Source organism: Pelecanus crispus, chromosome 1, assembly GCF_030463565.1.
Source record: "Pelecanus crispus isolate bPelCri1 chromosome 1, bPelCri1.pri, whole genome shotgun sequence".
Classification (NCBI taxonomy): domain Eukaryota; kingdom Metazoa; phylum Chordata; class Aves; order Pelecaniformes; family Pelecanidae; genus Pelecanus; species Pelecanus crispus.
Window position 1 is genome coordinate 207,505,638 of NC_134643.1, and position 16,072 is coordinate 207,521,709.

Genomic DNA, 16,072 nt, shown 5'->3' on the forward strand with positions numbered 1-16,072 from the left:
TCTCCCCCACCGGCTCGTCTTTCAGCACACGGGGAAGGTCTGCTCCTGCACCTTTAAGATTTCCCTCTTGAAAAATGTCCAGCCTTCCTGGACTCCTTTGCCCTTCAGGACTGCCTCCCAAGGGACTCTGTCAACCAGGCTCCTAAAGCAGGCCAAAGTCTGCCCTCCAGAAGTCCAACGTGGCAGCTCTGCTGACCCCACTCTTTACTTCTCCAAAAATCAAAAACTTGTATCATTTCTGATTGCTATGCCCAAGATGGCCTCCAACCCTCACACCACCCACAAGTCCTTCTCTGTTCACAAACAACAGGTCCAGTGGGGCACCTGCCCTAGTTGGCTCACTCACCAGCTGTGTCAGGAAGTTATCTTCCACACACTCCAGGAACCTCCTAGGCCGTTTCCTCTCTGCTGTACTGTATTTCCAGCTGATGGCTGGTAAGTTGAAGTCCCCCACAAGAACAAGGGCTAACGACTGTTGAGACTTCTCCCAGCTGCTTATGAAATATTTTGTCTGCCTCTTCATCCTTGTTCCTAACACCTTCAGCCCTATCCCTGAACACCTCCTGCACACCAGCTCGGTAGGCTCTGCTAGACTCCCTCCAGTATGACAGTGACTTTCAGTACTGCAGGGTCCAAAACTGGACACAGTACTTGAGATTCAGTCTCACAAGAGCCTAAGAGAGGGGAAGGATCACTTCCTGGACCAACAGGGCAAGCTACACTCTTACTAATGCAGTCCAGGGAAAACCTGACAAGCTGAAGAACGTAACTGTTACCGCCAGTTAACGTTAGGACAATGCTCTCTGAGAAGATCCAGGAAGTCAAGGGAACTGCCAGACAAGCATCCTCCAAGAGCCAATGTCAGAAACTCTGAGGATGACTGTAATCACCAAGAGTCAAAGAGAATCATCCAGGCACACAAGAACTTATGACCCCTCTTTGAGAGAACTTGTGAGAAAGTTTTCACTAAGCTAAGCTGAAGGAGAACAAAAATCATGGTAACTCAAAGGAAGATAAAGTGAAATACAGAGATCATTAAAGAATTCGTATGAGCCGAGTTTAACTGCAAACACACAACATAATACAAAACACATGAATAACATCAGCTCAACAATGGAACATCTCAAGCATCAGGTATTAAGAAACTTACTTTCCTCGTCATCTTCAAGTATTTCTTCTATTATGACATCAGGGCTGGATGGAGACTTGGGTAGAGCAGGAATACCCTGATGACGTATAATAGAAAGTGTTTCTTGTACTTGAGTATTTTTCACTTCTTTGTGAACACCGAGTTTATTTGCAAGAGCCTTTATGTTACTTTCTCTGCTAAGTGCTGGAAACATATTCTCTGTAGATGATTGAGTATCGCAGCGTGGCATTTCTTCTTTGTCATCAAGGATAAGAGCGTGTTGTATGCTATCTTCACTGTATTTGGGAAAACATTTATTTGGAGACAAATTAATATAATCCAGTCTGTTTTCAGAAAAACACACAATTCAAAGCAGAGGTTTTATTAAAAACATACCACTATGTTAAGAAAACACATCATAAAAGCTGGTTGAAATAAACTGTGTTTTTGAATACCAAGACAACAAAAACAGTAACATGATTTCTGAAACCTAAAAAGGATTTGCACAGAAATGGCACATATTCTTGAGCACAGCTCAGTACAAGAGCTACCCCTCCTTAAATGATCAGAGACCATAGGTACAAATACAAACTGTTTGAAAAAAAAAATTAATAATGTGAGATAGTTCATGTTAAGAACAAAAGGCATGTCAGATGCTTCTGTCCTAACAGTTACTCTTCACTGTAATCTGCAGGATTTTCAAAATTACAGTATGCAATAATCCTTTTTTAACATAACCAGTGCTAACTACAACTGCCCTAACAGCAACTCCATTCCATTTTCTCAAGTTTTTGCCAAAGACTGTGGGGAAAAATAAATAAAGGGACTACTAAAATAAAAGCAATTGTAATTTTTAAAATAAAAGTCAGGAGTTTTTTTGGTTCAAGTTCATCTTAAGTAATTTCTTTTGGCATCTGACGCAATCAGTATTTAGACTGTGAAGTGGAAATATTATAAATTTCAGTATTTTGTTGATTTTAGAGATTTATTTACACTTATATGAAGTAATTTTCATATGCTGAAATGATAAACATCTCTATTACATGTACTATGAACGTGTAGATGTGGTGTTTAGGGACATGGTTTAGTGGTGGTCTTGGCAGTGTTAGGTTTACAGTTGGACTTCATGATCTTAAAGGTCTTTTCCAACCTAAATGATTCTACTATTGTATCATTAAATGCCAGCCAAAGCTGAAATGCACACAGCATTAAAAAAAAAAAAAAAAAAAAAAATCTCGATAACTTAAGTGATACTGTGAAATATAGTTGGGTGAAACACAAGTAAAACTGAAATGTCAGAACTGAAACACTAACTGGATTAACTGGAATGCTGATTGAAATACCAGCATCTAAAGTTTTGCTCGGTTTCATTATACTCTTACAAACTCATAAGCATATACAGATCTCATTTTTAAATCTATTCTCCAATAAATATTTAACCACCAGAAGAACAGGTAAGTCACTGTACCTATCCTCTTTATTAAAAAAATACTTACTGCCCTGTTGTTCCCCATTCAATCTTGCCCAAATTTTTTAACAAAGATGTAATCTCATCAGCGTTTAGGAAGAATCTTGAGAGAAGAGAAGAAAAATTACAAAAGGTGAATACCTAAATCACTCTGACAGTTTGAGATGTACAACATTCTTCAGCACAATATTCATGGAGGGGCAAAATAAGAGATTAATACCTACTCCAGTTTAATTCTTCCACTCCTATTAACAACAGATTTGGTTGCTCATTTATCTTCACATTCATACTTAAAAACTCTCTTGCCTTTTACTTTGTCTCTCTCACGCAGAGTACTCCAACATTCACTTAACTGAGTTTTCACACCTATTGCCAGTTTAGTTCAATAAATTATTCTGCACGGAGAAATAGAATTCTCCAACAGTCCTGAAGAACAAAACCATAACTGAAGTCCAAAATGTATGTTCTTTTTGTTCTGTTTATTGTTACACTAATAAACAGTTGATTCCTTTAGTGATGAAAGCTAGCGAAATCTTTTAAGTACTTTTACAGTTAGGGTAACAACTGTAAATATAACTTCATTCAATCAAATCCTTAGCTTTGCTGTCCAGTTATAACGAACCATTTCAAAAACTGAAGTGTAAGCAGTATTGAACAGCCCATCTTTTCTTCTCCCCCCTGCCCTTTCAGGAATATATCTACCCTTCATTCTACAGTATTTTATATCTACAGAATGCATCTCAACTCCTCTGCACCTCCTAGCTATGATTTTTTCACCTTTGATGTTATTTTGGAGTGACACTAGCATGCAAGGCCTTTATATTCATCCTTCATCAGATGTCCCTCTTCCCCTGTTTTGTTCAAGTTCTTAAAAGGTCTTCCAACGCAAACAAATTTGATTTTGTCATGTTTTAGCTTTCTTCTAGGTTGGGAGAGTTTGCCATTGTGCATTTAAATAGGCTTCTCTGAAATTCTCATTTACCACTGACATTATCTTCACAATAGGCCCCACCTACCAAGTCACTGAGTTTACAAAAAGATGATCTACAAGATTCCTTTCTCCATATTCTAATGACTCAACTAACATATGACAGGAGGAGTCACAATTTTTGGCAAGCATTGGAACGGGCTGCCCAGGGAAGCAGTTGAGTCACCATCTCTGGAGGCACATGGCTGGGAGTTGGGGTTGTTCAGCCTGGAGAAGAAAAGGCTCCAGGGAGACCTTATTGCAGCCTTTCAGTACTTAAAGGGGACTTTAAGTACTGAAAGAAAGACAGGGACAGAGATTTTAGCAGGGCCTGTAAGTGACAGGACAAGGGGTAACAATTTTAAACTAAAAGAAGGCAGATTCACACTAGATGAAAGGAAGAAATTTTTTACAATGAGGGTGGTGAAACACTGGAGCAGGTTGCCCAGAGAGGTGGTAGATGCCCCATCCCTGGAAACATTCAAGGTCAGGTTGGATGGGGCTCTGAGCAACCTGACCTAGTTGAAGGTGTTCCTGCTCATTGCAGGGGGGGGAGACTAGATGACTTTTGAAGGTCCCTTCCAATCCACACCATTCTATGATTCTATGATATAAAAGACATGTAGATGTGGCGCTTAGGGACATGGTTTAGTAGTGGACTTGGCAGTGTTAGGTTAACAGTTGGACTCTATAATCTTAAGGGTCTTTTCCAACCTAAATGATTCTATGATAATTTTTCACATTTTGCATGCAAGTAATCAAGTAATCAACTCTGAGCTTCATTCCTCTGTGCCAGTCAGAATCTTATGGCACACAACCACTCCATCCCCCAGAGTAGTTCCATGTCCTGAAATATAATGGGATTCCCAGATGTTCCAACCTAACACCATCTTTGTTCTGTCCCTCCTCCATCATTCCTGAATGTTGCCTTTATACATTAGGATTACAGTACTCTGACCAGCCTTATACCCAAGCTGCATAGGGTCAGCTGTACCACAGCCATGACACATTTTTCTGGCTCATTTCTGGTACAGAAATCATATTTGTCACTTCCAACAAGGGCAACAGGCTAACTGGGATTTTCCACAAATTTCTTCTTAGGCATCAGTGCCCCAAAAAGCATTTAAGTCTTTCCTGAAGGTGAGAAACAGATTGTTTTTTTAAAAAATAATTAAGCCATTACCATTATTTCCCCAATTTATTTCTACTTATAAGGGAAGGAGAGGACATTTAAAAGTGGCAGAAGTCTGTCCAGGATTTTTTAAATGCATATATAGCAGCCAATTCCATGTGCTTTCTCCCTGATGCCTCAGACAAAGGTTACTGCACATTGTTAGTGATGAGTTTATACGCATCTGAACTAGTAATTTTTCAGTAAAGTGCAAGTGAAGCAGCTCGATTTCTGCTGTTTAACTGTTATATGAACAGTTCTTGTAATTAAGATAAACAGTCCATCCATTTACCTCCCACTATACCTCCCGCTCCAGTCATTTACCTTGGAGATATTTTTTCCTTCAAACTATTCACTCTTGAGAGCTCAGCCTCAACTGGCAACTTTAAATTATAAATAACCTGAAATTAAGAAGTACAGTCTTAGCTTCTGTTATACAAAAAGCAGATTATACAGGTGCCTATTATCTACAACATGACAAAGCCAGAGTATGACATCTTCAATTTTACAGAAAAAAAACCCCAAGAGTCTATTCCTTAACAGCCAATAGCCAGTTCTCAATTATGTCTTCTTACGTTGTTAAAACCTAATGGTTGGGGATTTTGTAATGTTAGCATGTAAACAGAAGCAGGAGTCAGATCTTCCTTTTTGTGTGAAGAGCTACTGAGAAGGTGACTTCTAAGTAAGAAAATAGGCCTACGGGAGGACAGTGGTGGGTGCCAGCTCCCAAAATTCACACTGGGCAAGATGGAGGGAAATGACAGAAAAAAAGGAGAGATCAGACTTCTTTTCCGAGTCAGATGAGAAACACTAAGTTTCTTCATATGGAAAGTGACAACTGGATGCAGTGAACATGAAAGTCTAAAAATCACACTACTTCAAAGAATGACGAGACCAGTTATTCAATATTTTTCTCAACAGAAGGACTACAAAGGCTCCAAATGAAGTAACTGGATAGCACATTTAAAAAGAGCAGGAGCTGTTTTATAAAAACCTCATTTTAAATATTAAAATATGGAATTCACTGCCACTGTATATGAATACATACATATAATGTGTATGTATGTACACCCACATATACATTGCTACAAGCATTATGAAGACATTCAAGGAAGCGTTACACAAGCTTATGACATAGTGAGGCAATGTTTACTCAGTGTAATGACCCTGATGTACCCTAGTGATCATAAAATCCTTAACCTTCAAGCTCCTACACTCACTAAATGCCCAGGTTCTTAGTTTCTTCCTCCAAACATCTTTTCCCCTCTGTTTTCACAGACAGGAGACTTCACAGGATGGACCTTTGGTCTGACACAGCATGGCAGGTAGCATGGGCTTCTATAAACAGCAGATATGATGGGAAGGAAGAATGGAAGCAAAGGCCTGGGACCAAGAGGATCAGGAGAGTGTGGCTATTAATTCCAGAGTAGTTCAGTGAGAAGGTTGGAAAGCTCTGGAATGGGAAAGGCTTAAGAGACTTCTAAAGTGCTGAAAACACTGCCCTTTCATTGATCAGTACTGTGTCACAGTTTTCCTGTCCTCCATTTGCTGTCTCACATAGCCACCTCTTCAAGGCAAGGACTATCCTTTTTGTTTCACATCAGCCACCAGACCCTAATTTATGACCAAGGCCAAATACAACACGCATGCGCATGTATGTGTGTACATGCATATAGGTGGGATAAGAATACATTACTGCAAAGATCTCAGTACTGAAGTTGGCAAACTGAAAGACGGATCACAGAAACTTTCAATCCAAATTTGAATGTATTCATTAAAAATAAATTATTTCACAGTGCAAGAATGTAACTACCTGAGCAAGATCACAATAGGTTCTTACAGAAGGTGTAATTTTTAATTCCTTTGCAATCCTAATGACACCAATCAAGCACTTTTTCTTCTCTTCAATGACTTCCTTAGCTTTTGCAATACCAGCACTGTAGTTATTGATGCCCTTCACTAATTCTGCACACAACTTCCTTTTCCTGTATTAAAAACATTACTTTTCAGAATTTAACAAGCACTCAGCTGTACAGATTCAAACTTCAACACACAACTGCCAGTTATACCACAATACAAAGTGGATACAACTCACACAGAAGTACCATTTTCCTCAAACAGTGAGGAGTGGAAAGCACAGAAAACCCACTTAATTGGGGGAACCACAGAAGTTAAGACTTCACACTGAAAAGCACTTTGTTTAGAGAAACATTTTTTTATTCAATGTTTAAAGCACTCTTCCATTCAAGCCTCCTGATACTTCCACACACATCCAACTGAAACCTAAACAGTCCAATTTTGCAATTCAGTCTATTAAGATACCAGGTCTCCCTCTCAGAGGCTCTTCTGGAATCCTAAGTTTGACACCCCTCCCCACCCCCAAACCTGAAGATACAAATATTTTTGAAAATGAAAACATAAAGTGTCTTTGGCCTTCTATCAGAAATTTGCAGAAAGTCGATTTCTTAAAAAGTTATTCTTGCTGTTAAACTGATCATCCACTAATGGCAGTATCAAAAACGCCTCATAATTGAGGTATTTCAGAAAACTAGCATCATTAAAAGCATTTTAAGTTTTTTCTTTTTTTATAGAGCAGAGGCTGCATATGCTAGTGTTTTCCAACCATGCAAACCAGCTTCAAGATGCCACTATGAAAGGGCAAAAGTATTGCACAAATATTAAAGACAGGTATTATGAAATACTGCTACAAGGAAGACTGAAATTTTACTTAGAATTCTTTTATCTGAATTAGAAACAACTTCTTGATACAACTCACCCCCAACATCCTACAAACCAGATTACTACCTTGACAGGAGAGAAGTAATAAGTTCATCAAACGTTCTATCTGCAGTTTCTGCAACTTTGTCTCCCTCCTGCTTCACTTTCAATTCCAAGTATTTCAGCATCTATTTCATTCAGTATTGAATAAACATGCATTTAGTATTTAATTATTCAATATTATTATTTCATTATTCTCACATTACTTCTCTTTTTTTAAACTCAGAACAGAAGCAATGAACAGTAAGACAGCGACCAATACTCCAGCAGAAAGAGTGACACTAAACCACACTGTGGTTCATTAAAACGAAAAAAACCCAACAACAAAAAAAAAGGCAAATCAGAGGATGACTACATAATGTAACAGAGGAAAAATTATGGCTCATTAATCCCTTTGTTTTCTCTAACTTCTAGTCAGCTCACACTGTTAGGATCCTCATGTCAACTGAAGTCTTCAGCTCTATAAGGCAAGAAACACATAGATCTTGGGCCCACTGCCTCACTTTCCTTACCTGACATTCTAATACAGCACTGTACACACTTTTTGGGGCTTTTTTAAAATTCATTGTGAGCATAGAGGAAAAAAAATAAAGATTCCTCCTCTGGCTAAGCATCAATTTTGTTGGTATAGTAACATTTAATATGTTAAATTATGGAAAAAAATCTCAGTAATGCAACACTGCTTTGGCAATTCTCAGTCTTTGTTGGAAGACTGTTGGAAGACCACAGTTGTATGCATGAGTTATTAGAGCTGCTGAAACGGTAGGTAGTTACAAGACGCTATTAGTATATGAATTAGGTATTTAACGTAACTTTGCTTACCTGACAGATCGGCCACTGCAACAAAACAAGTTAGAAAGGGAACGGAAAGCAGGTTTTAAGGACACTTCATGCCACACTTAGTAGAATTAATTTGCTTTAAGCTTTTGGATCATTAAACACTTCTATGCCTGGTATCTTAGAATACATGTAAAATATAAATAAATGGCAAAGACAGAACTGCAAGCTTTTCCACCGCACATTTAGTAAGTGTTAAAGTTTAAATAAAATAATTAACATTGATGAAGTTCATAGGTTATTCAGTAAAACCTATTAACAGCATTATCCAGTACTTTAGGATTCTTCCCATATTTTATACTATACGCATTACTTGATTTACACATTTTGCATATTGTGTCTGTTAAAATTATTACTTCTGCTGCCAATATAATTTCTTTTCCAACTTTAAATCCAGAAAGAGGCACACGAAAACTCAGAAGCTAGCACAGTTACTAGAGCAAAAACAAATGCTGAATTTTACCCTGATCCAAGGAACCACAAGCTTAGTACTTAAAAGACTGGCTTATATATGGTTCTGCCAAATACATGGATTGACCTGGTAACTTTAAATTATGCATAGGCTCATGTACTCCTTTACAGACTAGTCCTGTAGTATGTCAACTCCAGACTATATATATAGCCTGGAGTTTAAAGCTGTATATTCACAGAAACAGCACAAACAGTTGAAGGACAAAAAGAGATGTCAAAACCAAGGCAGTAAAAGCATGTTTAAATAGCATGCTAATGTGTGACTACTCATAACAAAAAGCTTCAGTCAAGGATAGGATTTAGTATTTCATGATGTATTTAACTTATATTCACCCACCTCATCTGCATCATGTAAGTGGCTGAGATTACGAATAGCTATGCACAAAGCTTCATCAATATCTTCCATAGTTTTGCTGTCCTGGGGAAAGATTTGCCAATTAATATAAAGTTGCTTGTATGACTGGAAGACAAGATGGGCTAAACTTGTTTGCCATTTTGACAGAGGCACTTGATGTGGGTGACTGATGATCTGTCTAAGGCTCTGAGCAGCACTATAGCTGCAAACAGGCCCAAAATACTTAGCTCACCTGAACTGCACTGAAAACATTTACACTGTAGTATTTCTGAAACATGGGTTCTAAATTTTGTTGTCTGTTAAATACATGCAACTTATTTGCACAGACACATATGCACAAAAACCAAATGAAAAGATAGCACATGAAGGAAAAGCAAAATAAAGTTACACAGACGAAAAAAAAAACATGCAAGATTGACAAACAGGAATACTGCAGCCTAGAAAAAAGTAAAATATTTAGGAATATCATTTGCGGAAACCCAACAAAAATGAAAAAATGTAATAAGCTCGCAGTGTTATGCTGATGCAAGAAAAGACAATAAAATACTTGCATATGAATTGACACAGAAGCAAATGTACATACAGAATGCCTTATTTTGTCAGTGGCACCACGAAAGCTAATGTTTATAGAGTACTGGTTAGAGTGCTGGTATTTTACTAAAAGCAAAACGAGTACATCATCAGCTGGGGATGCCCCAAAAAGTCAGGGACAGTGCTGTGTAAGTCTGTCACTATTAGGCAACCAGTTCACTGTGCCAAAAGGCAACTTAACTAACGTGCAAACATCTCCAATTTCTAAAGGGTTCCTTGCTAGTGTTAAGGAGAACACAAACTAGAGAGAAATTAAAGCTTAGAGGTCAAAAACCTGAAATAGTTCTGCCTCTGACCAGACACTGGTGTAAGTGAAAGGAAGTACTGCCTACAATCTGGGAGAGCCCATTAGTCACACACATCATTATAGAGTTTATTAAAGATCTTTGCTGTCACCTTCATCTCTAGACCAGCTTTCCAATTAATGTATCTGAACATCTCAGACCAATTATGTCTCCTTCCTAGGAGCAGAAAAAGGGGAGAAACCCCTCCTCCTATTATGACTTGGATGTTAACTGTTCCCTATGACAACTATTCCCACTATCAGATGAAATTAGACTAGCAGATGAAAGACGACGTAACAGGTAAAAATATCATGGAATTACATTGCTCCCCCCTACTTCATGGGTCTCATTATGATCAATGATGCAGTAATAAAAATCCTTCCAGAACTTAAAAGACATGGATTTACTCATTCAATGATATAAGAAATTATACTACCAAAGATCTAGTAATCACCAGCCACAAAAATAAAGGAGTCTCAAAAAAAAAAAATCAAGAAACAAAAGTAGCAGTTAGACTAGGATCTCAGTAAGTGTGGGTTTTCACATGAGCTCATTCTCAACAACTTTCTCCAAAAAAAGAAAATATTCTGTCAATAGAAGAGGTGACTACCATCAGAAATATTATGTACGACCTCAAACTCAGGATACTTCAAAGATAAGCTCAGGCTATTTCCTTTAGTATTTTGTCAACAGTAATATATTGAAGTTTTAAGATAAGATGGCTTTAAGATAAGATGACATGGCTTTATTTCAAATAGACTTTTCAAAAAAACATCCAGAAAAGAAAAATGTTTTCAAACTTTAATGGGCACTATAACACAACTACCTAACAAGCCAACACAGACATTTGTAAGTTATGATTCTTTCAAGGTAACTGTACAGAACAATCTCCATAGAAGAAAACAGGACTGGCACAGGATATATCATTCCTTTCCCGTTTATTCTGGCATTTTAAAATACCCACAACATTAGTTCACCTGGCCTAAAACTTCACAAACCTCATTCAGAAAGATCAGGCTCAAAAACTTAACAGAATGTTTCAAGAGAGATCCATTTATCCAACAACTTTGTCGCCCTGAATGACTACTTTAAGGATGTGCTTCATGAGCCTTGCAGCTGTCTCAAATTTAAAAAGAAATAAAAAAGCCCCAAACCCAAATAGTGTGAAGCCTCATATGTTTTTTAAAAAAGCTAAATTCAAAATATGTAGTTTCACAGCCAGGTGAATACACTAGCCCTCCTCAGCTATGATATGGTTGGGTTTGAGCTGCATTCATTTTGTCTAATTATTTTATTAACACTGTAGACGCACATCAATTCTATGTTAAGATGGAATAATAGTACATAACTATTAAGGCTGCAAGTTTTTGTGTTTTAAGAAGTGCAGTATTAACTATGCATATACAAAAGTAACAAGTGAGAGTATAAGGAAATTCCATATTAACACACCATGTCTGCTGATGGAGCTAGAGCTGGTTTATCCCTCAGCCCACCACTTGAAGAAACTGGGTGCTGAACATTTTTCTCTTCAGTATTGTCACTGAAGGGCCTGCAGAACAAAACTTTAAGGAAAAAGCCTACACATTTTAAATAAAATAACAAACTTGCCACAAATACTTTAGGCACAATTTGAGTATTTCAAAATCTGCCATTAAATACATACACACACCTATTTTTAAAACAGTAGAATTCACATTGTGATATACTACAGATACGTCATTTTTCAAAGTTTTCTTTCTACTAGTATCATCTTAAAATTTATCTCCAGTAACTATTTTGCATCTGACAATTTTGGCAAGGCTGAACAAAACCTTAGTAGGTGGTAGTGATTTTTATCCTCATGAGAGTAAAATGCGTAACTATTAACATTCCAGGATTCATTTTTCATTTGTTGCCCAAATATTTCCCTTTAGATATCCCATCAGATATTGATTAGGCTGTTAAAATCTTTAGAATACATGACAGATTATACTAAAACCTTCTACTGACAACCTGTTAGGAAGGCTCTTAAGTTCTGTTGTATGGTCAGCCATCCCTTCTCTTCTGCACAGTAACATGGATCTAAACAACTGTCAAGACTCTCACAGAAGCAGTCTGCATAAACCAGCCTAATCACAGGAAGGACGCACTGTGGTGTTCTTCCTGTGCTCAGCTTGTTGTTTCTGATGGGTTGTGAGAGGACTTGGAGAACACTGCTGCAGAGACTGACAGCCATACATGAAATCTTGAGTTCCTACTTTACTTTGGGCAAGGTTAGCAATGCATGTTACACGCACCCATCTTAGGAGATTAATTTCCTATACCTCCCTTACAGAACAGATCTGTAGAGAACAAATTCCTTATGTAACACAACTGTAATTGCGTTCTATGTACTCAGCGCAAGTTTACAACTCTTGGAAAAAAGATACTCGAGCAGAAAAACCCAGAAAAATAATTCTATCTGGGCCTATTCTCATTTGTATCAACATGAATCTCCATAGCAATGGCAGTGAGGGGAAAGACAACCACTTTAAGACTTCCTTCAAGTTCACGTAGGCTAGACAAATAAGCAAATTAATGTAATTTAGGTATGACAATACCACAGAACATTGCTGGCATCTAATCTTTATAGCTGTGACTGGTTATCTAAGCAGAAGGTGCAATGAGAACAGCAGGGGAGTGGGGGGAAGGAGGCGCTTCAATGACACAGTCCGTCCTACCACAGCCTGGCATTTCAGCAGTTCTGTACTGTCCCTCTGAACCCTTATCAGGGAGTTACCACAGTGTTTTAAAACTTTCCGTTCCAAACATTTTCAAGGCAAACCAATCTGCTTCTTCTTGCCTTCCAGTGAAATGTTGTTTTGTTTTCTCAAGTGTCAAGCGAGCTGTGTTCCCATAGTACTAGACACCCGTACTGAGAATACATCAGTAAAGTTTGAAGAACCCATTTAAAAAACCAACCAAGCAACCAACAAACCCCCAAAAAACAGCCCCAAAAAACCAGCCAGGAATGCTTGCTCGGTCAAGTACTCCCCCCAGTGTGGCATCTGAACAGATAAAAACCAGTTGAGTTCATAAAGGTTTACCTTGCCAGCCTTTGAGAGTCGCCACTGCACAGCCCAAGTTTAAAATCAGTTTTGGTCTAAATTCAGAGAGAAAAAGTAGAGCAAGTTCAAATACAGGGTTAAATCCAAGCCCCAGTAAAAAAATGTTCTATAAGCCCATTTTCACCTTCAGTACCCACCCCCGCCTCATTTCAATGAGGCCAAGCTTCAAGGCTAGTGCTGTTGAATTGAGCGACAAGAGGTGTAGCAAAATGGCTTCCAAGCCAAAGCTCTGTAGCCATCTGTGTATCTTTGTGGTAAATGAAAAGAATGAAAAGTATTCCTAGTAAAAGAAATGCTGATTTCCTGTTTGCTCTTAGTATTTTTCGCACTATTATGCAAAACTTATAACATACTGCATTAGTGAACCTGATTACAACTTATTTTTCAATAAAGTTTCATGACAGGGCTTAATTCCAAAGACTTATTTGTATTTTGCAATAAAGGCTAAATCTGAATTTTGTAACAGAAAAAACAGAATGGCCACACCCTATCTTTTGCATGAATTAAAAATAAAAAAGCATTCAATGTTTGTCCAAAATACAGATTTCTGTGAAACAAATGGCATTAGCACGTCATAACACAGAAAAGATTCACAAGCAGAGCATTTATTTTAAATGCAGAAACAAATATATTCATAAGTTATGCACTACTGTGCAAAGTGAAGTTTTTCAAAAAAATCTTTTAAGTCCTTTTATTTATGAGCTGACAGGGAAAGAGTTTTGTAGGTTTTTAAAGGAAAAAAAAAAACCAAAACAAAAACCCAAACCAAAATGTACATATACACCAGTTGCTTTCTTCACATTATGTGCAGACAAGAGGGTGGAACAGAGTTGGCAAGACAGGACACTAGTGAGAACCATAAATTAAACTTTCCGAAAACCAGAGTCTGGACATCAGATGTGCATGCGCTACATAGCTACACTGCATAACGAGAAATGCTGGCGAAGTCTTGCTAGGGGGCAGTGGTTATAAAGCGCAGGCCCTTATCTCAGAGGGGACCTGAGCTTGCTTTAATCACTTTCAATGAAAATGGAAAAGATCCTGTAGTATCACTATTTCAGCCCATCACAGTGACTACCAAACAGAAAGCTTTAGATCATCTTACTTCTGTAGAAGAGAAACCAAATAAATCAGCATCTTCATCCTTCACATCATCATGCAACGCTGTAAAAGCAAGCACAGGAAACACTAGACTGCGAATGTTGTTAACTAGAGGGCATCTTAATCAATCAGACAAACAGGAATACATGATCACTGGTCTTCTACATAATATTCATCAAGTCAACAGGAATTTGGACATTGACTTTTGTAATGACAGAATTTGAAAACTAGAAGTCCAGATAAACAGATATGGAAGATGTCCGGGAATTACAAAAACTTACTTGCATTTAATGATTAGGGTATTATCTGTGTGACTAGCTATATTAGGTTGCTGCTACATTCAGGACAGGATAAATAGATGAAAGGGAAGGGAAAAAGGCAAAAGAAAATACACATTCAAAATATGTACCTATAGTACAGGAAAAAAAACCTGTTTCATAAAGCATCCATAAATACTATGTACTCAACAGAAGTTTACAACTCTTGGAAAAAAGACACTCAAGCAGAAAATCCCAGAAAAATCAGTTTCTTTTAAAACAAACTTGTCGGTAGGTTTTTCAAGAAAAAACAGAAGGAGGGGAAGAGAAGAGGTATTGGTTGTTCTTGCTGAGTACTGGAAATGTAGTGAATAAACAATGTATTAAGCAAATCTGGCAGCTCATCTATGGTCTTTAACGGACCATACAAGATATAATTTAACACTGAATACTGGACACCACAAAATTGCTGGAAATAGAAATCAAGATCCAACAGCCTTACCTTTCACACTTGTAGCTTTTGACATATGACACAAATCACTGTTTCTCTGATTTGGTTCTGTAAAATCCTCTTCTAGTATCTTAAGACATTGCCTTCAGAAGTAAAGATTTAAGATCATTAGCAGTATCAACCAAACATGAATTCTGTCTTCCAGCTCTCTTAGAACTAAGCTTGCCACTTTTTACCAAATGACGCTATGTTGAAGAACGTGCAGGTAATGAAACACGCACCATGCACACAAAAACTGTTGTCACGCTCTTAACAGGAGGAGAAGCAATTTACCTCTGATACTGAATTCATCATCCATAAAAGCAGTACTACAGCTTTTAGGTATGCAGAACCAGCATTTAAGGTAAGTAGAACCAGCATTAACAGATTTTTATATAATAATCACATTCATTCTATAGTTATTCAACTAAAAATATATTTAATAGATCAACAGTGTTTTATTTACTTGTAAAATATGGATACAAATCAATACGAGATATTGGTAGCCTAGTAACTCAGTATTTGACAACATCCCAAGATGCATTTAAAATCTTTGTCCCTAGACGTACTTCAAATGCTAGAACTTTCCACAAACAGCATGTTTTACGCACGTACGTAACACATAAAAATGCACTCACTTGCAACACTACAGAACAGAAACATTATTTTCTATATTTCCTCAACACTATTTCCTCATAATTATACTGTTAGAACTTAAAAATAATAAAACCACTAGAATTAATTTCAAAATTCACATACCTTATAGCTTTCATTTTCCTTCTGTTAAGGTCTTCATTACTGTCATCCAACAAGGAGAACTCTTTCTTTCTACTCATGACAGTGTCTGACCTTAAGAAAGTGACAAATTCTCAACAACATACACATTTCATTACTTCAACAAACACTACAAGTTACTTACATGACTTGGCAAAGAGAAGAATGAGAAAAAGAGCCACAAAATTAATAGAAAACACACACCTATCTTCCTTGAAAAGCAAATCTTTTAAACACAGCAAAACACTGGCCTGTTTTGCACTATCCAGCTACTCCCCTACATATGCTGCTCCGCCCCTGCCCTCACCCCTAC

General features: G+C 37.5%; 1 protein-coding gene across 1 annotated transcript in view; it reads right to left on the reverse strand.

Moving 5' to 3' along the window:
* The window catches only part of RNF17 (ring finger protein 17), a 54,189-nt gene extending 38,368 nt beyond the window's left edge, over window positions 1-15,821 (reverse strand). Inside the window, 11 exon segments of the mRNA XM_075721578.1 lie at window positions 1,159-1,425; window positions 2,626-2,700; window positions 5,060-5,136; window positions 6,549-6,720; window positions 7,541-7,641; window positions 9,159-9,239; window positions 11,501-11,600; window positions 13,117-13,172; window positions 14,243-14,301; window positions 15,007-15,089; window positions 15,745-15,821. Of these exon segments, the coding sequence (XP_075577693.1) occupies window positions 1,159-1,425; window positions 2,626-2,700; window positions 5,060-5,136; window positions 6,549-6,720; window positions 7,541-7,641; window positions 9,159-9,239; window positions 11,501-11,600; window positions 13,117-13,172; window positions 14,243-14,301; window positions 15,007-15,089; window positions 15,745-15,821 (1,148 nt within the window).
* Between the last annotated feature and the right edge of the window lie 251 nt (window positions 15,822-16,072).